General features: G+C 54.4%; 1 protein-coding gene across 1 annotated transcript; it reads right to left on the bottom strand.

The window, feature by feature from the left end:
• Nucleotides 1–1,886: 1,886 nt before the first annotated feature.
• Nucleotides 1,887–11,207, bottom strand: ALX3 (ALX homeobox 3). The gene is made up of 4 exons (XM_068966770.1): nucleotides 10,931–11,207; nucleotides 5,556–5,872; nucleotides 2,577–2,705; nucleotides 1,887–2,195 (listed from the first exon to the last, which is right to left on the bottom strand). The coding sequence occupies exons 1-4, from the start codon at nucleotides 11,205–11,207 to the stop codon at nucleotides 1,887–1,889; spliced, it is 1,032 nt and encodes a 343-aa protein (XP_068822871.1).
• Between the last annotated feature and the right edge of the window lie 12,664 nt (nucleotides 11,208–23,871).

Genomic DNA, 23,871 nt, shown 5'->3' with positions numbered 1-23,871 from the left:
GCAGAACTAATTTTTCTCTCTGCATCTCTGACTTCTGTGAGACAGTCCAAAATCTTGCTGGCTGCTGCTTAGGTGAAGAAGCTTATAGTGCAGTGCTCTTAGCCCTGGAAGTAGAAGGGTGGGTTTGCTCCCCAGTTCATCTTTGACCCGCTGGGTGAAGGTGGTGTTGCTCATCAGTGGTAGCTGGGACAGCTTCTTCCTACTGCCCAGGCTCTTCCCTTCCTGATGGACATGGGCTCAGGACACCTGGGCCTCAGAAGCCAGGCCCTCAAGTGAAGGGACGAGAAGGAAGACACTGGTGTCCTCGGGGGCGGGGGGTGATTAAGCCTTTCCATCCATCTGACAGATCTGCGCCCTCCTCGGGAAGAAGCACGGCGCTGGCCACTGGAGTCTTTGTGTGCTTGGGTTTCTCTGCGCCTGGAGGAGGCCCTGGATGGGGGGAGCTGGGCTGCTAGCTGAGGCCAAGCTGCTCTGAGCAATGTGGTTGTGTTTACTGGGAGGATGGGAGGGCTGGGCCTGCTTTTTTCCTGCCTTCCAGGAAGATAAGGCAGAAAGCGGGGATGAAGGATAGAATGGGTAATACTCTGAAACCACAAGAAAGGGTCCTGGCTTTTGTCTCTCCCTACAGCTCAGACATGTTCCTGGGGCGTCTGGGAGCAGGGGATGGCCCCACCCCCACTACTCTGGGGTCCCTGCCCAGGGAAGCTCAGAACCCTCTGGGCTCCCCAGACTTCCATCTCCCCTCCAGTGTCCATTCACCCACAAGCTATTTCAGCTCTCTCACTCCCCTTCCCACCCCTGGTTTTCCCTTCCAGATGAGCCCAGCAACCCTAGAGCCAGGCTTTTCCCCTTGCTTTCCTGCACCAGCTGAAGCCACAGGGACCCTGGGCAGGTGACATGACATGCATGGGCCTTGAGGGCTGGCTGCAGGTTCATCTTCCCCCTAGCCTCTAGGATCCCTGCCTGGACCCCAGGCACAGACCAGCCCTAGAGCAACAAAGTGCCAAACCCTGTGGATACACAATCACCTGGTATAAAAAATACTGCCACCTTTATTATTATGCTGGGCAGCACATTTTTTTACAAAAGTATCTTTACCAAAGTGGGGTTTAGAATCTCAAGGGCTGAGTCTGGGGAAATCTGTTTTATTCTTACCAACATCCAATGAGTAAACCAAGGGAGCCTGTGATTTCCAAGGCATTTCTCTGGCCTGATCTCATGGAAGAGAATTCAAATACTGGTGTTTCTGGTGGAATTTCTGCCCCTTGGAAGGGGAAGAGGTCTCCACAGCATGTTGCAGAAGGGGCCACAGGACACGAGGAGAGGTGGCGGAGCGGGGAGAAGGGGCGCCTTCTACACTGACCTCCAGTTTCCAGGCCTTTGTCAGCACCAGACCCTGGGTGCACACCCCCCTGTGGTGGTAGGCCATCTGCGAGGTTGTACGAGACTGATCTCCTCTACGTGGCAAGGAACGCCTAGTTCAACCTGTTTCATCCTCCCATTTCCCTGCACTCCCTGAATGAGGTGCCAGTTGTTTCAGCTGGAGGGTTGACAGTTTGAAGGAAGTCTGAAGGAAGTAGGGCAGTATCTTTTTCCCTCCTGCCCAGAGTTTGGGGGAGGGGACCCAGTGTGTGGCAGGAAGAGTCCTACCTGCTTTGAAGCCCCCTTTCTCCTGGGCAGCCTCGCCTTATTCTAACAGGAAAGATTCTGTAGCTCGTTCCCTGCGGAAGCCTGAGGGTCCCAGCTGCTCTGCCGGGGCCTCCAGGAACCTTCTGGGCTTGGAGGCAGAGGTGCGTCCTCTCTGGCATCCAGGCCGGGGTGGGGTAGGAGCAGCTGGGAGCAGAAACGGGGTTGGGCAGCTCAAGTCTGCATGTCCACGAGACAGATCATGTGGTCCAGTTCAGCAGGCTGGGCGGCTCCTTGGGCTTCACCCTGAGTGAGATGAGGCTTGGAGACTTATAGTCACCATCCGGAGAAGGCTCAAAGCTGTGGCCCCCTAGGGCGGGGGAGAAGCCATGGATGGAGTAGATGCCAGGGTGGGCTCCAGGAGAGGCTGGCACCCCCATGAAGCCAGCCACATTCCCATGAGGGTGAGAGTATGGAGACATGCATGCGGAGGGGACGCCCTCTGGACTCACGAGGCAAGGACCCCCAGGGCTCCCAGACCCTGAACTGGGCCACAGGGAGTTCTGTAGCTGAAAAGAGAGAAGAAGTAAGCCCATGAATCAGAAGGCCCAGGGGCCTCCCTAACCTAGAGACTCTTCTCTTGCCCTTAGGGCTCCAGAAGAAGCTTTGGAGAGAGCTTCCTCTTGGCCCAGGTCTAGAACCTACCCCCCAACACTCACAGTGACATCTCAGAAGGCCCCTGCCGTTACTTCTCAAACAGATTTCCAACTGCTCTACAAACATCCTTCATGAGACTGGTCAAAGCCCATCTCGCAGAGGAAGAAGTGATTCACCCACAGTCACATGGAGCCCTAAGGCTTCTCCTGGTCTCCCTGGGGCCACAGCTTACCCTCTGGCTGGCTTTCCCACAGAACTGCCAGGCCCTGAGTCTGGGTGGGGAGAGGTCTCACCTGGGGATGGCTGTCAGTTCGGGGCAGCATGGAGATGTCATAGGCAGACGTGAAGGGGTTCCGCCCCTCCTGGATCTTCCCATAACGCTCACGCTTCCGCCACTTGGCTCTGCGGTTCTGAAACCAGACCTGGGGACAGGTTGGGAGAGGTTGAGAAGGTGACAAAGCAGCCACGAGGCGTGGAGCCCGCTGGGGAGAGAGCTGATGGCTGTGTCCTCCTGTGGGTGGTGGGGAGCTGGCTCCAGGCTGGTGACTCTGAATCGCAGGAACTTACAAGTTCACATCGTTCTCAGGGCCTGGGATGGGGCCTAAAAGAAGCCCAAACCCAGAGAGGGTTTACTGGCCCTGTGGGCCCTCCCCTGCTCCCCAGGCTGAGTCAGACTGGTTCTCCAGTCTGGCTGTGTCTGGTAAGGGTAGTGTTGGGGTCTGTGGCCTCAGAGCCCCGGGGCAAGTACGCGTGTTGGGCTTCTAGTCTTATCTCTTTCCCAATGTCTGCACCTGACTGCACCTGAGAAATGCAGTAAGGTAACCTGAAGACCACAGCCTAAAGCCCAGCTCCTTAACATGGTCCCTTGGCACTGACCCCTGCCCCTCCCTACAGCCTCGTCTCCTGTCGGGCAACAACACTCAGTTCTTCCTAGTGGCCTCTCACCCCAGCTGCGTCTGAAACACTGCTATCTGGCTCCTCCTGCCTTTGCCTAGGTTTTTCCAGCTTGCATTACCCACCCCACCCCCACCCCCCAACACACAGCTTTGAGCTGGGCACCCTCTCCTGGGCTTCCTGAAAAGCCCAGCATAGCTCTCATGATACTCATCGCACCCTACTGCCGCCATCGGTTTTGGAAGCTCTTCCCCACTCTACCGCGCTGGCAGGTGAGGGCGGCTCACCTGTGTGCCGCCCACGTAGCTGGCTGGATTCGTCACCTGGCCGTGCTCTGTGTGTGCCAGTGCGCATGCCAAGCTCTAGGCTAGATACCGGCACTATCGAAACCAAACCAAGCACTTTCTCCTGCTTTCCAGGGATTCCGCTGGGAGCCACAACAAAAGGAGTTGCATGTGTGTGAAAGTAACCCTGCCTGAGTCCCTCACTCCCCACACCCCCTCTCACTCAGGGAGGGAAGGCCCGAGAGAGCTAAGAAGTTGGGCGTACTCCCGGCCCTTAACCCAGGTTGCAGATCCCAGAGCAGGCCTGGGTCAAGGCTAGGGAGGGCCCACCACCGGCTCCTCCTTGCTCCTTAATTTGCTCTCCCTCCCCTGCAGTCCATGGGGGTGCAAAGAGTTGGACGTGACTGAGCAACTGAGCAACAACCACCTCTGCAGACAGATGGAGGAGCCTGGATTTGCTGATCACTTTTCTTGTAATTCTTCCCTGTCACCACCCGCTCTCCCCTCTGAGCTCTGAACCTGCCCCCTGCACTGTCCCGTGGGTGGTCCCCTTACTCCTCCCAGCGAGGCGGGGTCTATGGGTGGTGTCATGCTCCTCTCAAGCATCACTGCACTTGGGCCTCAGTCATCATGGAAGCTTCTGGACGAGGTCTGGGGGCCTGTGGCCATCCCTCCACCCCTTTAGGGTTGAGAAGGCCTAGAAGGGCAGTGGGGAAAGTGTGCACTGCCTCCCCAAAGCACTTCCATGGGGCAGCTATTCAGAGCATCCCCCGCCACGATCCCCACTGAGGCTTGCTGGGCTGTCTGGAGATGTGACATTTGGACTGCCACAGCTTATGCGATCTGGGGTTATCTCGAAAGCTGGGCCTCTTACCCTGATGGTCCCATGCCCTGAGGAGCCCTGGGGAACAGTTCTGAAAGTCTGTTTTGGGGGCTACCTGGTAGGAACATGGAAGCAGGAAGACCCAGCAGAAGAGTCCTATGTTGCATTCAACTGAAGGGCATTCTCTGCTAGGCTGCAGTTGGCCTCTTCATAGGCTGACTGCTGGTTCCCATATTCCCTGCCTCAGGCCCTCCTCCCCTCCCTCTGGAGGGGCCCCCACCCAGGCTGTGATAAGCATGAGCTCTGCCCTGGGTCCACTGGGACAGGGAATCTCCTTTGCTTAGAGGTCACCTCCTCGCCTTTCCCAGGAAGCCCAAACCCAACCCTTCTCCTGGGGCCTCCAGCTTGGCATCAGGGAGCCTGCTGTGTATGAAGCAGATTCAGAGCAAGGCAGCAATGACCGTCTTCCTCTTGGGCCAGACTCGTGTTGAAGCCCCCTTTTCTGTCCCCACCTCCTGCTCACCACCTTCATGCTCTTTCTCACTCCCAGCACGCCTTGGACATGGATTCCCTTCCCTTCTCTCTTTCCCAGCATCCCTCTGTCCTCCCGCCCCATCCACACAGGCTGGGCTCCACCCAAGTGAAGCTGGCAACAGCTCCATCCAGCCCCAGGGCCTGATCTCTGTTGGGAAGAGTTTGTTGCTGTGGGCAGGGGCTTCCCGCCAGGCTCTCCCAGCCATGGTCTGGGAATTGGCAAGACAGGTCACTGGCTCAGGCTGGCTTTAAGCACCACTGATCCTGAGACCCCGGGCAAGGACCCTCCCCATTCTGGGCAGCTACCCTGGGAGTGGCCCTGAGACATGTTTAGCATTTCACATCTTCTAAAAAGCTGTCACACCTGTGATCCTCCAAGACACTCCTCCTCAGGTGGTAGTACTATCATTCTCTTTTCCTAAATTGGGAAACCAAGACTGTGACATGCCCCAAGTCACCTGGTCAGCTAGTAAGTGGCAAAGTTAGGACACACATAGGTCTTTTGACTCCAGGAGGCTGTCACCCTCATCCCATACAGGAGCCTCAACTTGGGCTGCAAGCCTGTGGCTACAGATGAGCTGGGCGTGGAGGGGAGCCCAAGAGGGCTGACCAGGGGCAGGCGTGGGGAAGGGCAATGCTGTGGTGCCAGCGTCCACCTTTCCTGGCCCCCGTGTGGCCTGGCTCACAGTCTAGGTGGTCAAGGCAGCCAGGGAGCCCTGTGGCCGAGGTGCCCTCACCTGTACTCGGGCCTCGGTCAGATCCGTGCGCAGAGCCAGCTGTTCCCGGGCATATACATCAGGGTAGTGGGTTTTCTGGAAGACTTTCTCCAATTCCTCCAGCTGGAACGTGCTGAAGGTTGTGCGGTTCCGGCGCTTCTTGCTCTTGTTCTTGGCCACCTCCATGGAGTCGGGGAGTCCCGGGGACAGAGGGACACGCAGGCTGGCCAGGCAGGGGCCTGGGGAGCCTGGCAAGTTAGAGGTCCCGTCTCGGGGGCCCCCTCGGCAGTCCAAGGGCAGCTGGGGGAAGCTGGCAGCTTTGGAGGCCTTCTCCTCAGCTACAATGGAAAACACAAAAAGGAGGATGGAAACCGAACCAGGGGGTTTTGTGGGTGGAATGGAGGGAGGGGGAAGAATGTTGACGCTTCAGTCCCCGCCTCCCCCTTCCTTTTTCCTCCGTCCTCCCAGCAGCCACCCTTCAAGGGAGCCTGGCATTCGGAGGCCTGCCTGCTGAGCCTACAGCTGGGGAGGGGGCCCTGGGGAACCATGTGCTCTGTGGTCTGGGCGGATCTGCTGGGGCCGGAGGGGGTTCATTTCGGGGAAGCGCTCTGTGGTGGCGCATCCCACAGGGTGTGGAGGTGCCAGGATTGATGCCACAGCAGGGCCAAGCCCAGGGGTGGGAAGAGAGGGTAGGGATGCCCCTGCCCCTGCCTCCTTAGCCCTGACTGCGGGCCTTGGCTCCCGTACCCTCATGCCCAGGCCTCTGCTCCAGGACCAGACAAGGATGCCTTATTCTCTGAACCCCCAGTCTCGCGACAGTGTCAAATCCTCCTGTCCTGGGGTAGAAAGGGCAAAGAAGCTTCAAGAGGGATTGTCAGATTCTTCATAAGATATTGATGTTTGGGCAAGCACTGAAGCTCCAGCCTCAGGGAGCAGGAGACAGGTGACAGGCTACTCTCGGAGAGGGAGAGGTGGGGAACAGTGGGGAAGAGCATAGCCTCAGAGCCTATCATTCTTGTTGTCGTCTATCCCCACTCCCTGGGTCTCTGACTCCCCCATTGCCCATGATTAACCAGCAGCCCCACTCTGACGTGCTCATCCTCATTTGGGAAGCTTGGTGGAGCTCCACCACGACGGAGTATGGTGGAAAAATAGGTCACCCTGATCACCCCGCCCTCTCCCTCTGGCAAGGACCCCCAGCAGCGTCGCCATGAAATCTCTTCTCAACAGTCCTCTGGGATGTCAGCAGCGACGCCACACAGACGCCCAACTGATTCACACAGCCCCTTCCCTGGCCCCAGGCCCATCTCCAGTGGGGGCTTGGCCCCCAGGAAGCCCAGGAAGCTGGCACCGAGAGGCAGTTTCTTTCCCAGGACTTGGTGTTGGCTCACTAAAGTGGGGAGGGGCAGGAGAGAAAAGACTGAGAGACAGGATCAAAGAGATAGGTTCTGGAGCTCTGGATCTGATGCGTCCCTGTCTCCTTGTGGAGGACAAGTTGGGTGAGGTTCACCCCCTCCCTGCTCCCCATAGCTGGAAGGTGGTGAGTGACCTCCCAGGACTCCCCAGGCTGTGAAAAAAGCTATGCTTCATGAATGTGTCCTGGAGGCCGGGGAGAGTCAGGAAGGGCCTGCCCTTGGGCTAGGCCTAGTGACAACCCAGACACTTCGTTCATGATTCAGGTGGAGCACAGGTGGGGAAACTGCTTCAGTCCTGGGCGATACATTTGGTTCTAGTGGTAGTTCCGCCAGGTAGGACCTAAGGAAGGACGACTCAATGGTAGTTTGAACCAGATAATTTTAAGTGGTCAGGAAGACCAAGGGGACTGGGAGGGGCACCATACACTCTGCAGGGTGGAGAGGGAGGGGTCTTGGTATCTCAGATTCAGAGGGAGGGATGGCTGGACTCCAGGCAGAAAAGGGTGAGGGTGGCTCAGGGATGGGGGTCAGAGGAGCTCTGATGTCCCTGCAGAGGGCTCCCCAAAGCTCCAGGGCTTGCTCAGCTCTCACCTGGCCCTCAGTGTCTGTCTCGATAGGATATGCCCAGATTGGAAGGGATCAGTCCTGGGGCTCCAGGACTTGCCTTCTTGACATTAAGCCACCCACCTACCAGGAATGAAAATGTAGCAAGCCTTCTCAGAATAGCTACCCCCCAAAAGAGCCAAGCTGGCTGGCCTCTGCTGGCCTCCCGGGACTGCCCATTCTGCAGCCCTCCCAGACGACCACAGAACTTCTCCCCTCCTCAGTGCCACTGCCCTGAAACCTCCATCTGCCCAGAGGACTCCAGCGGGAGGCCAGAGAATTCCCTCTGGGGACAGGGGCTTGCGTCACAGAACACCAAGCAGCCTCCTGAGAAGCAAGGCCCGGAAGAGAAAAGAGGTGGAGATGGGCTAAATGGAGGGCAATGGTCAAGGAATGGCAGAGCGGGAACAGAGGCCGGTAGTCTGAGCTTGTCATGGGAACGATGCACTGTAAGCCCGGAGTACATTCAAAGTGTGCACGCGCTCTGTACAGGAGTCACTTGTACCTACTGGGGCCACCGGGAGATTAAGGGGGTAGTGCCCCTGTTGGAGACTGGAAGCCTGGAGCCCAGCACTGAGGAGGTGCCGGGTGGCCTGCACAGCCAGTCTGCCGGCCTGAACGACAAGAGTCAGGAACAGCATCAGCAGAGCTCGGTCCCTCACTTCCTTCTCTCCAGTGCACTCTCCCACCCCGGGTCCTGCTAGCGACTGACTGGAAGCCATGGCTGCTTGGAAGCCGCACAACTCGGGCTGCCTATAGGGAGCCGCGCTGTCCTCCATGGACGGCGTCCACGATGCCGCAGGACCAGCTAGCCGGCTTTCCGGCTTTCAGCTTTCGCAGGAAAGCTTACTCCCCGCGTGCTCCTGCGCAAGAGACCCGCAGAGGTCTCTGAAGCCTGAGGTTCCCCAGCTCGGCTGAAGATCCGAAGCCGGTGTAGACCTACACGCGGTTTGGAAACATCCAGTGGGGCCTTGGGGCTCTCCTGAGAGGTTTCCAATCTTGCTCTAGTCTTAGCGGGGCTGACGACTGGGTACTCTTCTTAAGTCCGAGGCCGGCCCAGGAAGCGCGGCCAGCCGGGTTAGCCGGCTCAGGGCTTCCGCGGCGGCGAGCGCGTTTTGAGATCAAGAAGCCAAACTAGAGAACAGACTGGAAGGGCCCCGGCAAAACAGTGGGGGACGGCCAGGCACCTCTCTGGCCCGCTGAGCAGCCACGCGCTGAGGGCGCGAAGGCTGCTGGCACTGCCCCGACACTACCGCGGTCCAGACCCGGGCTGCGCGCTTTCCGCAAACGGCGGCCACGGGCTGGAGAGGAGCGCGGTGCGCCGGCTTTCGAGCGCTCCATTAAGGGCCTCGCCGGGATCGCGCAAAAGAGGGGGCACAGCTGCTCGCTCACGGTCTAAACTGGAAACGCCCTGAGCTTGTTATTTTAAAAGCCGAGAAATTAGGTGGGTTCTCCCTTTTGACCAACATTTCCCACCAACCAGACTGCACGGCCCGGATTCCCCGGGCCGTCTCTCCCTAGCAGCCCGTCTCTACAGCAGGGACGCAAGCCACCCGCCCACCAGCCGAGTTCCGGCTAGGGCACCGGGGAGGCCACTGGCGGCCGGGGGCTCTACCCAGTTTCGGCTCGCATCCGCCGCGCCTCCGCGCCTCCTTTTCGTTCGGTCTGTCCTCTGCCCAACTCGCACGGTTAATTTCCCTCTCCTGCTTGTTCCCATTTTGCTGTTTCCTGCACTTTTAGGATGCCTCTTTTACTGCATATTGTCTGCTGCTCCTCTTTCCGTCCATTCCCTTCCTATCCGTTTACCCTCTTCCGTCGATCCTCCTCCGCTTTTTTTTCGTTCGTTCTTCATTTCTTTCCGTTCTGCCCAGTTCGCTGACCGCCTTTTACCTTTCTTTCTTTCCTCTCTCCACTGTTGTTTTGTCGATTTTCCTTTTCCCTCTTTTTGGTTGTTTACACTTTTTGGGTTTTTTCCCCCACGCATTTCGTTGTTGACACCGTCGCGGTCACTAGATTCCTCCTCGCCGCTCTTTCTGCTCCAGCGCTCTCAGCAGTTTGCTCGGCGCCGGGGTCGGTCGCGATCCCGGCTGTCCGTCTGTGATCAATCGTGCCCAGCAGGGACGCTGAGCCCGCAGGGTGCGTCCTGCCGAACGCGGCGCGTCGAGCCAGGCCAGGTACCTGTGTCCCGGGCGGTGCTCACGGCGCTGCGCGGCCGCCGCCGTCTGGCTGGGATCAGAGGAGCCAGGCCAACTGCTTCTCATTAAGTCCCAACTGTGGTTTTTATCAGGAGAGCCTCTTTCAAAGGGCACAGACACGAAGCTCCGCGGACTCGCTCATTTCCTCCACTGACCCCCACACACCTCCCTGCCCTCCCTTACACGTTCTCACCGCCCCGACTGGGCGAAGGCCGGAGCTGCCTGGCCACTCCGCAGAGGCCCGCGAGGCGCCAGCGGGGCAGAGGCGAGTTGGGAGGCGATCTCGAAGGATTCAGCTCCGGGCCTAAGCTTCGGGATGTGGCAGCAAACATGAGGCGGGCGCGGGCACCGACACTTCCACAGGTCAGCTGGTGCAGCGGCAGCCGCGGGGTTGGGTTCAGGCCCGCTTAGGCGCGCTCTTTGGAGACCGCACGGTCCAACTGGCGTTAGCGCCCAGGGCATCAGCCCAGGAGCAGCCCAAGGCACCCAGAGCTTAGGCCCACTCCCGACGGCCCCGCGGTGATCATCCAGCGTGAGGAAGCCAAGACTGCTAGAAGGGCGGCCATCGCCGTGCATACGACGGAGAGGCCAGGTTAGTCTGGGAAATAAGAACACAGTTATTCTGCTCTGAGAATGGCCCGGGACTGCCTCAACAACCGCGGCCACTGTACCGGGCGCCTTAAGGCGCAGACAGCAGCGCTTCTCCCGGGGGAGGCCAGGCCGCAACCTCCCTCGGCTGAGTCCGGCTTGGCCACTGTAGATCGGGGCCACTCTCAGGGCCGCCAGACACAAAAGCCGCGCTTCTCTCCCTGCACCGGGGCCAAGAGTTAAGCCTGGCTCCCGGGCCTCGGCGTCAGTTCCCGCCCAACTCCGGCAAGGCACGATCTCTGCTTCCCGGTTCCGGCCGTCTTCCGGCCCAACGGGGCCCGGGGCCGTCGCCACTCCAGCCTCCCTGGACCTCCCGCCTCCCTTTCCCGCCGCCAGAGGCACGCGTGGCTCTGCCGCCCCGCACAGCGCTAGCTTTCGCCCAGTGTGGACCACCTCCGGTCCGGCTTCAGAGAGAGCCGTGCCGAGGGGCGAGAGAGGCAGAAACTTCTGAAATAGGCGACCGGGAGAGGGAAGCGGGGAGGCCCCGGCGGGCCCCGGGTGTGAAGAGGGAGAGCGCCCCCGCGCCGCGCGTTACCTTCCTCGGGGCTCTCGTAGAAGTGGCCGCCGTTGAGCGCCGGGCCGGGCCCGAGGTCCTGCAGGTACTTGGCGGGCGGCTTGGCCGGCTCCGGGAGGTAGGGCTCCAGGGGCCCGCCGGCCGGAAAGCGGGTCAGCCGCGGGCCGCGGGGTGGCGCGGGGTGCAGGTGAGGCGCGGCGGCGGGGGTTCCCTGGGGGCCCGGAGGCTCGTCCCCGGCGGCCGCGTAGGGGCCAGGCCCGGGCCCCACGCCGAAAGGCGCGCAGCGCTCCGGGTCCATGCCGGCTCGGGGCGCACAGGCCGCCGGGGGCTCCGGGGCTCGCGCTGCCCGCGCGGCCTGTGAGCGCCCGCCAAGGGGGAGGGACCTGGGCGCGGGGGCGCGGAGCCCCCGGGAGCGGCGCGCGCCGCAGGGGGTGGGGGCGGGGGGGGGGGCAGGGGAGGGGGCCGCACTCTGACTTAATGCTGGAACCATCCACGTCACGTGCAGCCCCGCGCGGGTTAACCCCTCGGAGCCCGGTAGCCCCCTGGTTCACTCCAGTCCCGGTACCAGAAGCAGTGGGAGAAGGGGAGGAAGCCACCCCCTCTCTCGAGGGTAGAGTCCCTTTTGTCTGCATCTTGGCGAGACCCTTGTTTAGAGCAGCACTGGCCCAGACGCCCGGCCCGGAGGCTCTTGACTCTGGAGGGTGAGCCGCTTCAGGGTAGAGACCCCATCCACGCCCAACAAATCCTTTTAGGTCCGGTCTCCTGACTTGTAGTCTGGGATAATGGCCAGGGAACAGGTAGGGCCTGGGCTGGGACGTTTACTCTCTTTACTGGGAGTTGGAAAAACTTGGCCTTCAGCAACAACACCTCCGTTATAGAAATATCTTGTTTTTTCTCCAGGTGAGGAGTCATTGCTGTGTGGAAACAGCTCTAATCTGGTAATGGGTGCTGGGGGCTGGGAGCAGGGTGTGATAATTAATTAGCTGTGGGGCCTTGAACTAGTCACTTAGAGTCCTCATCTGCCTGTGGACATTGGACAGTCAGTCTTCTGAGTCTACATATATTCCTGGTGAGTTTCAGAAGCAGAGGCAGGGGCAGAGAAGACAGCTGGGCTGCAGAGGCATCTCAGAACTGAACAGAGTCCACCAGAGGTTACCTTAGGAGCAGGTGGAGGAGTTCCTAGCGGGTTTTGTGTTTGAACAACAGGCATGGAGTGAATGCCTTTTAATGGGCAAATGATCTGAAAGTGCCTAGGGACCGCCTGGAGAGGGGCTGTCTGCAGCTAAGACCTTGGGTGCTGTTGCCCCAGGCCTGCCACTTTAAAAGGACAAAGTAGGACCATGTCACCTAATAGCTGGGTCTCCCTAGCCAAGAGGAAGCCCAGGACTAGGGCAGTAACTTAGAATTTTTTAAAAGTGAAACAACCTCCACCTTACCTAAGATCTGGGAAGAAATACCTGTGGGCCCTAGAACCCTGCTCACTTTTGTGGATTGAGGAGTCCCTAGTTCTGGGTCACACAGTTTTTTATTTTCACTGCCTCCAGAGATTAGCAAGAAGGATGGGGAGTCGAACATCATTTGTATTTCATTTGAATTCTCAGTTTTTAAAGGAATCCAAGGGGCCTGGTGTGAACACCTCCCTCTTCCGCTGGGGGCTTAGAGGGGGTTTCTTGGCTGTCCTCAGCCAGAGTTGGGCTGTAAATCAAGGGCAAACAGGAACCAGAAGCCTTGCATCTCACAAGTAGTCATTAAGCCATTATTAAACATACCATAACTTCTCTGAAGCCTTATTGGTTTAAACACCACATTGGAGGCATTATGGCCATTAGGGCCCCTAATCACAGACTGCAGACTGGAGTAGTGAGATGGGAGCACCTGGAGCTGCTATTTCCAGCCAAGAGGGAGGCTTAGCTTGGAATTAAGCTTTCTCTTTGGCCTTACCAGGGGCATCCATTCTCTAGGATCCAGTGGATCCCAGCTCTGGGCAGCCAACTTGTATTGATCACTTTTGCCCATTCATAGGGGTTTTTCAATAGATATTGAGTTAATAAATCAACTTACCTCAGTTTAGAAAATAATAGTTATTGGGTTAGGGCTGTAGATATTGTTGACTTTTTTCAGGAGCACGTTAATGTCAATTCAGGACACGTTTTCTGTTCAACAAAGTAATCAAGTAGCTTACTGTGGAAGACGAAAGTATGACAGAAAAACATCATCAACAGTCTAAACAGGGCAGCCAAATATAAGTGCCAAGTGTTTTGCCTCCAATGATAACCTTTCTGAACCTCAGTTTACTCATCATAAATGTGGGCCCTACCCATGAACAAGGAGTATTTGAGGAACACTTATTTGACGGATGTGATGAACTGTGTTCATTTAAGAGATTTTTATTATCATTAAGAGATCCAGAAACTGCAGCCAGATTTCTGGGCTACATCACTGAATTGGTGGAGGGCTCCATGGGCTCAGATGGAAGGTTCTATGATTGGGGGCTGAGCAGAGAGACCTAGGTACCCACACTCTTTTCCAAACCCAGAAATTCCTTCTGCCTTTCTCCCCCTCTTTGAACAGAACCAATTTCCATGCTGAGATGGTGTTCCCAATTGAACCGAGGTGGCAGGAAATCCCAGATTCCATTTAAGATGGGTCAGATAGATAGGGTTGCCCCTCTGGCAGGGTTTTCTTCCAGGACCATGCAAAAGAGTTCTTAAAGGGGCCCTTCCTGCCCCCTCTTAGCCACCACTAGTGCACACTCATCTTTATCCATATGTGGTCTGGCCAGTCTGATGGGGCAGGAGCATAGGAAAAACAAAAATGTAACCTCAGAGTTTCAAGGTTTTCTTTCTTAGGAGAGCTGAGAAATCATGAAGTATCATAGGGGACCTCATTTTACAAATAAAAACAATAGCTAACACAGGTAGTGTCATATAGTGTGCCAAGCGCTGTCTAACGTATTCTCTATTGATTTACCTGACCCTCATGACAACCCCAGGAAGGAGACACAATTATTATCCATATTATCAGAGAGAGACTGAGGCCACAGAAGGGTGCCGTTTGTCCAATGTGGATATCAGTGGCAGATCGAAAATTTACACTCAGGCCCATGGTTCCCACCAGCTATCTCTCAGTGGTTCTTCAGCGAACATAACAAAACTGGAACCATTAGTTACACACCTCCTTCTCCCAAGGGAAGGTCAGGACTTCTTTTTTTTAGTGGATTTTTTTTGGCTGTGCCGGCTCTTATTCGCGGCACACAGGCTTTCCCTAGTTGCAGCACACAGTCTTCTCCTGTGGCACAGGGGCTTCTCTAGCTGTGGTGCTCAGGCTCCGTAGTTGTGACATGTGGGCTAGTTGCCCTGCAGCACTTGGGATCTTAAGTCCCCCGACCAGAGATCAGACCTGCATCCCCTGCATTAGAACGTGGATTCTTAACCACTGGACCACCAGGGAGGTCTCAGAACTTCTTCCTGATGCAATTTGAGGCCAAAGTGGATGGGAACAGAGTTGGTCCAAGATGGAGCCATATTGCTGCCTTTCTGATCACCAAATGACAGTTTATTGAGACTTGCCATGCCCAGCTGTTGGTGGTTGGGACAGTAGGTGGAAGGGAGTTTCTGCTAAGCTGAGACCAAATGAAACAGCATCTAACACCTGAGAGGTTTTATGACCCACCAACACAGCCAGATGTGGGGCAGAGTTTTAAGAGAATTAGTGAGTTCACCATTTGTGCTGTTTAATAACCAGTTGAATTACAATAGCATTATGTCACTGATAGAGTGTCCAGAGACTCAGTGAGATGAGCTGAAAGGATGATCCAGATAATTGTGGGTCCTATCTTTAAAAAAAGAAGGAAAAGAAAAATCGCTCCACCTGCTGAGAAAAACTACTTTTAAAATGGACATGATGCTTACTGGCTGTTTCTAGGCAACTGCTTTACACTGGCTGATTGTTTCATTCATTCATTTAATAGGAGGACCTACTCTGTGACAGGCATTTGCTGGCAGTGGGATACAGCAGAGAGCAAGACAGACGTGACCCCTGCCACATGTCAACTTTGCTGGAATGGAAATGTCTCCTCCACAATGAAAAAAAAAAAAAATCATCATTTGGATGTGAATCAAAATGGAATCTGGTCTCCAGAACAGAACTCCTGGCCTCTAGCCTCAACTTTAAGGTTGGTTCTTGAATTGAGCATTGGTCCCAACTTCAGCTTTCTTTCTCTTTCTGCCTGCCCTCAGCCTGTGCCACATGAAGGTGAATGTGCCCCTTTATCTCCCAGGGGATGTCCAAGAGCAGTCAGAACAACAGGAAAGATGGAACCTCAGATCTGACATTTCTTTGACATACAAAACTTCCTTCCAGACAGGAAAAACTCAGTTGCTTTTTCTTTTTTTTCTTTGAAGGCAAGACAGTCAATATTACTCTTGTCCTGTTTAGACTTTGAAATCCTAAATTGATCCCTATGAAAATTCTGGGATGGGGAGCCCACGTAGATTGTTTCTCATTAGTGACATTCTTCCTGGAAGGTCAGACTAAGGAATGGTAAATAAACCTTTAGATCCGGTACTTCCCCCTCACCCATGATATTTAAAAGAAAGAAAAGAAGCGGGGTGGGGGAAGCAGCAGCTTTGTGCTGTGGATACCCAAGATCCTTGGTTGTCATTCTGACAACCCAGGCTGAAGTCTATGCTTTGGGATAAAATTTTTGGAAAGTTAGGGAGCTACTTTTTTCTCTTCTGTTGATTTGATCTCTTTCAATGGGAGAACCAGTTAATTTGTGTGTACCTCAGTTTCTTCCCCAGAAGAAGGAGGGGAGTGAGGCTGTAGTTCAGCTTTTCTGGAATGAATGGGTTCACAGAGATGTTTCTTGAGCCTGAGTCCCCCCAACCCCAAACTTGTATTTCTCTGCTCATTTTCTCCACCCATCCTCCTCGGGGTCGGGCTGGTATGGGGGCAGGGGTCAGAGAGGCAGAGCTTCATCTGGGATGTGGCAGTGCCCTGCAGGCCAGGTTTGCCCTGACATCTGCCTTGGTGTTACAGTAAATGTGTTCTGTGGCAAGTGCTGGCTTGGACCAAGAGAAGTTATTTTGTGGGAGAGTTTTTCATGAACTCTTTCTTGGTGTGAAACAGAAGGGGGCCGGTTTAGACCTCTTGGCAGACTTTGATCAATTGATTTTATTCATTCGTTTGTTCATCAGGCATTTATTGAATGCCTGCCATGTGCCAGAGAGTGGGGCCACACAGTGGGAGTAGACTCCGGATGCAGACCATTTATTCTCAGGGCTTTTCCACTCTAGCAGGAGACACAGAGCAACAGGCAGGTATCCAGCAGGGCATGTTGTTCTGAGGCAGGAGAGCACAGGGGGCTGTGGGGGTCATGAGATGGGCACCGCCTTGGGCTGGAGGCAGCTGCCAAGGAACACTTTCAGGATGAATCTTGAAAGTTGAAGGAGGGTCAGCGAGAGGAAGGTGTATGGAGGTGGCAGGGAGGGAAGGCATTCCAGAAAGACAGCCCAGAGGTGAGAAAGAGGAAGCCAAGTTTGGGGAACTTGGATTTGTTGAATATTGCTGGAGCCTAGGCAAGAAGAGAGTTTGGGGTAGGATGGGAGGAAGATAGACAAAGGTAGAGAAGTCCGTAGGAGTCAAGGGAAGCTCTCGGAAGGCAGGCTGGCGCCACAGCTGTCCACCCCCAGCACCTGCCAAGCCCAGCTCCAAGCACTGGATTTGCTTATGAGAGCCGTGGAGGAGGGAGCCTCAGGCCTGAGAAGTCTCCCTACGCTAAGTGGGAAGCCACACCCAGAGGGCGGATATGAAGAAAACATGAAAACAGTTGCAACTAAAAGCAGAGCCATGAGGTGCAGCGCTGAGCGAAGGAGCTGTGGGATGTGGGCGGGCGGGTGGTCTGCAGGGCCTCTCGGGGCCAGGCTCTTACCGGGAATGCTGGTCAGGGCACCTCTTGAACTCATTTCAGCAGGAAATCCATTGGTTCCAGAGTGTAGATTCCAGATTTGTTATTTTACAGGGCTAACAAGTATGTAATTATCACATTTGGGGCCCTTCAAAGGAAATGCAAACACACACCACTGAACCCCCTTAGAAATGTGCGTGGGACCCATCCCAGAATTCTGGATGGAGCTCACCACCATGTCACATAGAAGTACACTCCAGCCCAGGGTCTGCTCCTGTGCTGGCAGAAGAGAATACGAAGACTGGGCCTAAACCTCACAAGAAACTGGGAGAAAAGCAAGTGAAGATGGTGGAAGGGCTCTACCAGCCCCTTCTGAAGTCTCTTGAGAAGGAGAGGGAACAGGATGGGTTATAATAGTAGGATCCACTCAAAGGTCACCTACAATGTGCTGGTCAAACACCATCTCATATCTTCTTTATTGTGTTATAAGGTGGATATTAATATTCCCATTTTACAGAATGGAGAAGCTGAGATTGGTTTGTATATTAGTTATCTAAGGCTGCACAAGAAATCACCCCAAAACTTAGTGGCTTAAAATAGCAATAGTCAGTGTGATTGTGGGTCAGAGATTCAGGAGCATGTTGGTTGAATGGTCTGTCTTGGGAGTATCTCAGGACCCCAAATCAGACAGTGGTCATTCTATGGAGGATTTGCTTCCAAGGTGGCCCTCGCACATCACTGGCAGTTTGGTGTTGACTGTTAATGAAGGCCTGAATTCTTCCCCATGTGAGCCTTTTCACATGGCTGCTGCAAGCAGCCCTCAAAACCTGGCAGCTGGCTTGTCCCACAGAGAATGAGCCAAGAGACCAAGGTGGAAACTGAGGTGCTGTTTATGACCCAGCCTCAGAACTCACACAGCATTACTGCTGCCATATTTTACTCAGCACACAATTCAGTCCTGAGTTTGTATAGGAGAGAATTCCACCATGTGGCTCCTCGGGCCACTGTTGGGGCTGCACTGATGGGTTAAAAAGGAGACCTGATGAGGGGTGGGGGTATTATATTAGCTATGACTGATTAGCATTGTTGTATGGCACAAACCAGACTTCCCTGGTGGCTCAGACAGTAAAGCGTCTGCCTACAATGCAGGAGACCTGGTTTCAATCCCTGGATGGGGAAGATCCCCTGGAGAAGGAAATGGAAACCCACTCCAGTATTCTTGCCTGGGAAATCCCATGGATGGAGGAGTCTGTTAGGCTACAGTCCATGGGGTCGCAAAGAGTCCGACACGACTGAGCGACTTCACTGAGCGACTTCACTTTCACTTTCATGGCAGAAACCAACACAACATTCTAAAGCAATTATATTCCAATTTAAAAAAAAGAAGGGGACCTGAAGGGGCATGACGGGGTGCCTGGCAGGCAAGTGGCAAAGCCCACTGGGCAGTGAGAGCCACACTGCCTGTCCTGAGGGAGACAGGGGAGATCCCCAAATGGGGCAACACTTGTTTTATGTACCCCAAGTGATCAGCTGTCACAGCAGGCAAACTCCTAGGGGACTCCCTCAGTACACTGAGCTGATCTCAGGCTCCATGGGGGCTCTTTGTTCACATGGGTGAAGGAAGGAAGCAGACTCACCTTTAACATGAGAAGAGAATTCACTTTCCCTATTTGCCTTGCGATCGGTTGGGCAGAGGAACTCTGGTCTTACACCTTGCACTGAGTGACGGGGAGAAAGATGGTGTTGAGAGCCGATTGTGAGGTAGGTCTGAACCAGGGAGGTCTACATTTTAAAATTTCATATAATCTTTTCCAGAGGTAGCTATTATTATTTATACTTCACAGATGAGACTCAGAGAAATGAAGCAAGTTGCCCAAGGTGTCACATACTTCCTGAATGACAGAACCAGGCAGGTAGCCTGGTCAGCTTGCACCACCTCCAACAGGTGTGCTACCTGAATCCTGGCAGACAGGCAAGGGCTGCATCTGCCCCCAGCCACTCAGTGAAACTGAGTGTTCAGTGAGGCAGATACTGTGCTGGGCAGAACTGCGGGATGCAGATGCACCCCCACTCCAAGCCTGGGCAGATCCTCCTTACGGAATTTTTTTCTCCTGGGGAGACAAGATTAGTACACGTGAACAATATTCAGTCCTCTAAGATGACTACTAAGGGTGAGACAGGTTGAGGAACAGATGTAGCAGGGAGGGGCTGGTGCCCTCTGAGGTCACTTCCAGGTGCAGAAGGATGCCACTGGGCAGTCGTGAGTACATCAGCACTGAGCCCTGGATTCCCAACCGCACACCTTGAGTACCAGCACACAGGACCATTCCCCCTTGCAGGGAATCCTGGGAGATCTCTGAGCAGCCTGAGAAAATGGGAGGGGCCAGGAAATTGTGGGCTGATGGAGAAGGGGGCAGCTAGCTGCTGAGTCTGGGTCAAGTGGGTAGGCATTTCCAGGCACGAGGAGCTCAGCTGCCCCCTGCAGGGGGTTTGTGAAGGAGGAATAGACATGACAACACCTAGGCTGGGTGGGGCCAGCGGGTGGCACATGTGGAATACAGAGCCTACTTTGTTTTGGGCAACAAGGAGAGTATGGAGAGGCACTTGGAGCAGGGCCTGACCCATCGTAAGTGATCAATGTGTTAATATTATTATTGTTGTTGTTATTTAGTGGGAGAGTGAGAGGTGTGCTTTAGGAATATAATTTTGGTAGCTTGAGCGGAATAAAAATAGTATGGTGGTATCTGGCTCCCCAGGTGGCTCTAGTGGTAAAGAACCCACTTGCCAATGCAGGAGACGTAAGAGATGCAGGTTCGATCCCTGGGTCGGGAAGATCCCCTGGAGGAGGAAATGGAAACCCACTCCAGTATTCTTGCCTGGAGAATCCCATGGACAGGGGAGCCCGGTAGTCTACAGTCCATAGGGTCACAAAGAGTCGGACTGAAGCAACTGAGCACGCATGCACAATGATGGTACCTAAAATTTATTGAGCACTTATGCTGGGCCACTTCTTTTTTTAAAAAATATTCATTTATTTGGCTGCATCGGGTCTTAGCTGTGGCGTGCAGGCTCTTTCTTTGAGGCGCATAGACTCTGCAGTTGTGGCACTTAGGCTCCAGAGCACGGGCTCAATAGTTGTGGCTCACGGGCTTAGTTGCTCCGAGGCATGTGGGGTCTTCGTTCCCTGACCGGGGATTGAACCTGTGTCCCATGTATTGTAAGGCAGATTCTTAACCACTGGACCACCAGGGAAGCCAGTCTAATTCTTTGTGAGGAAGGTAGCATCATTTCCCCAGGGACATGGGAGAAGAGGACAAGACAGTGTATAGGACAGTGGTCCAGGCACGAGGTGTCAAAGATGCGACAGGATGTGGCCGAGGAAATGAAGAGGGATGGCCAAAAGTGAAAAAAGTGTTAGTCGCTCGGTCGTGTCTGACTTTGTGTGATCCCAGGGACTGTAGCCCACCTGGCTCCTCTGTTCATGGGATTCTCCAGGCAAGCGTACTGGAGTTGGTAGCCATTCTTTTCTCCAGGGGATCTTCCCAACCGAGGGATTGAACCCAGGTCTCCTGCAATGCAGGCAGATTCTTTATCATCTGAACCACCATGGAGGAATGGCTGAAGGGAAGAGGTATTAATATTTAGTGGGAAGGAATGACCCGACTTATTGCCACATTGGGGTTGGGGTGTATGGATGACCTGCAGCCCAGATAACGGGGGCTGCAGAGACCAGGCAGAGAGGTATGGCTTCAGAGGACATTTTGAACCGTGAGCCAGATTTCCATTGTGAAAGGGGTTCTTCACTTAGCACATATTGTCAACTGTAAAGCCAGGGCGTCTACAAAGTTCCTGTTGGAATTTGGGGAGATCCTTAAGAGGCAGAGCAGGGAGGGCACCAAGTGAACTTCCAGGCTCTGGAAGCCCATGATCAGTGCCATCCTGGCAACAGCACAGGGCATACCAGGTGCTGAGTGGGCCCTCTTGCTCTTCAGATAGCCCTGGCTGGTAGGCCTCAGGTAGGTGGGGGGCTATAGGTAGGGAGCCTAGCCCTGGAGTAGGCATGATTTCTGGGAAGCCAGCACGATGCTTGGAGTGGGTGGTGGTCGGGGGGAGAGCAGCAAAGACCTCATTCTGAGTCAGCCTGTGGAAGGTATGAAACCTTTGTCCCTTTAAGTGGGTGGAGAGGGCCTGAGTCCTCAGCCACAGGGGAGGTGGGTCCTTCCACAGAGCTCCCAAACTTTGGGATTGAGATGACAGCAATGATTTTAGAAGAAGCTTTGTCCTTTGAGGGTGAGGGCGCCATGGCAGGCCTGGAGAAGGGGCGACTGGGGTGGGGCGCAGGGCTGTTAGTCTGCTGTGGGCTTCTGAGGCTCTGCTGGTGGAGTATGAGCAGAGCCCATGCATGTGCGGAGTATATCTGGCTGGGTCTCCTGATTCAGGAAGATGCCTCTGAGCCCTGCAGCTGCTTTGGGGGGCCCCTTGCAGCATGAGTAGGCAGGCCCTGAATTTTGTGGGGTCCTCTCAGGGGAGGGTATATGTAACCACACACAGACCCCAGGGCGTCTGGGAAAGGCAGTTCTGTAGGCACATTCACACCAGATCCATTGGACAAAGAGACCGGATATTTTGCTGTTTGATAAACTTCGTAAAACAGTGGAGCTGAGTGATTTTGCTGCTGCCTGAATGGAAGTATTCTAAGAACCCATGCCAAGAAGATAAATAAGGCTGCGGCTCCAGGAGGGGAGCTGAAACAAATGTGCAGCGGAGAGGTACATCAAAGTAAAACTAGCTCTCCTGACGACCCGGCTCTGCATGTGACGGAGTGTGTGCGTGTGTGCGGGTGTGTGGCGGACCAAGTGTTTGGCAGACACTAGGCTACATCGAGGGGCTTGAAGATGTACCCTGGGCTCTTGCCAGCCCCTCTGAAGGCAGCCCTGTACACAATAGGCCTGCTTGACATTTAAGTAGGATTAGGCCCAGCCCTGCTTGGTACAAAGGGAAAGCAGTGTTAGCCACTGCTGGAGATTCAGGCCCTACAGCCAGCCAGCTGGGGTTAATTCAGACTGGAATATGTGTAGTGAGAGGACTGGGATCCTTCAGTGGGCAGGGGCACCAGTCCCTATTGGCCAGTGAAAGATTTATTCTGCACTGATGACAGGGGGTACAAGCTCGAGTGTAAAAACATCAGCCCCTCTCATATGTGGCTCCAAACTCCTCAGGGCTTGATGGGGCAGACACAGGAGCATGGAGATGGAAGAGTGTGTTAGATCTGGATGGAAGTTTAAATATCATCTAGTCCAAAAGTTCTCAGAGTATGGGTCTCAGGCCAACAGCAGTAACATCTAGGAACTTGTGAAACAGGCAGATTGTTGGTGATCCCCGAGACCTACTAAGTCAGAAACTCTTAGGGTAGGGCCAGCAATTTTTAATTGTGTGTTTTGTTTTTTTTTCTGGGTGATATCGATGCCATCTAAAGCTTGAGAATCACCAGTCTACACCTAGGCTGTCATCTTCATTTACACAGGAGGGAACTGAGGCCTAAAGAGGGAATCTTTGCCAGGAGCAGAGAGCCAATTAGGACACGACCACTTTCCCTCTCACCCATATGGTCTCAGCTATTTATTTTACAAACAACACAGGGGGATTTTAATAAGTTTTTTTCTTAGAGGCAATTGTTATGTGTTTATGTATTTTCCATTTGTTAATAAACTATTTAGATCAGCAGTGTCGCTGGAGCCCAAACCATGGGGTTATTGGTTGTAAAGCTCGGGCTCCGGGAAGTGGACTCTCCTTCCAGTTCGGCCCCAAGTCCAGGCAGCGGAGCCCTATTCCTGCTGCTGCCCTCGGGGCACCAGCACCTTCTTCCTCGGTCTGTCCCCAGTTGCTCTCTCTGTAAATGCACCACCAGCCCCATAGGCTCCCTCTGTGTCTGGATGTTTTGGTCCATAATCCCTCCCTCAATTTGCTGGGCCAAGCGAGGGTGGACGTGGTGGGATTAGTTTCACCCACTGGCCGCCTCTGCCTTCCTGAGAAGACCTGCCTCTCCTTCCGGCGCTCACTGTGGGCCCAGCATGTTTCCAATATTGCATCAGTGTTTTCCCCAACGGAGTAACGCTTTAATGGGGCAGATTTGTTCTCTGTACGGGAAACATGTGGGCCCATGTCAGATGCTGTGGAGCGAGTTGCCCTCCACCTCAGCCATCTGAGGTCTCCTCTCGGGGGCTTCCGTCCCTGAGCCCAGGAGAAGGGCAGTTTCCTAGGTCTGGTGGTATGAGAACGAGACTTTGGGGTGAGTAACCCTTCTAAAAGAGCAGAACCATGATAGTATGTTTACGTCAGCCCAATTCCTGGGACATTCATACAAGAATTCAGTTGTGGTCTGAATTTCCTAGGAAAAGAGGAAGGAAACAGTTTGCTTTGTCTGATGTAAACTGGACCTTACTGAAGGATCTTAAATGGGAGTGGGGTGGGGTAGGAAGAGAGTAGCCCACTCCCTCCTCTAAAGGCCTAGATGGCAACAGTTGGCAAGAGGGTGAGGGGAGAAAGCCTAGGACAGAGCAGAGTCTCTGGCCCCAAACCTTAATAAACTAAGTCCCTGTCCTCCTGGGAACTTTCTTTTTCTGAGCCTGGCATTCTTTCCGAAGCCCTGAAATCTCTAAAGCTGGCATTTCTCACCTTCAGGGAGCTGTGACACCCTGGGATGTTTTATTTAATCCATCAGCCTTCTCTTCTGCTTTTCCTGCCAATTGGGGGGTCCATAACCTGCAGTTAAATAACTAAAGTTAATTAAAGGTTTATTTCATTTTGAGCATTTCACAAAGCCCTGGAGATAATTGGAGTTTCCCTCCAGTGTTGCAAAACCAGGTTTGGAAATCTCAGATTGAGAGGTCATTGGGTAACGGATGATGGAGACAAAGGAGAAAAGACGGAAAAAAATTGAGGGGGGGGGCATGGAGAGAGAGACAGAACCTTTTGTTTCTACTGGGTCTCCTGTCTGGGCTAGAGGGCTCTAGTCGGTTTAACAGAGTGATTCAGTCCCCAAATGGTTGATTCC

This window comes from Capricornis sumatraensis, chromosome 2, assembly GCF_032405125.1.
Source record: "Capricornis sumatraensis isolate serow.1 chromosome 2, serow.2, whole genome shotgun sequence".
Classification (NCBI taxonomy): domain Eukaryota; kingdom Metazoa; phylum Chordata; class Mammalia; order Artiodactyla; family Bovidae; genus Capricornis; species Capricornis sumatraensis.
This window is presented reverse-complemented; position numbering and strand designations above follow the sequence as displayed.

Bases quoted from the DNA above. Each gene is read 5' to 3' on its own strand.
- ALX3 (XM_068966770.1), bottom strand. From the start codon at position 11,207: ATGGACCCGGAGCGCTGCGCGCCTTTCGGCGTGGGGCCCGGGCCTGGC. The intron at 2,706-5,555 runs GTGAGGGCACCT...ACCTGTCCCCAG, and splicing joins TGACCGAGGCCCGAGTACAG to GTCTGGTTTCAGAACCGCAG. The intron at 2,196-2,576 runs GTGAGACCTCTC...CTCTCTTTTCAG, and splicing joins GAACTGACAGCCATCCCCAG to CTACAGAACTCCCTGTGGCC.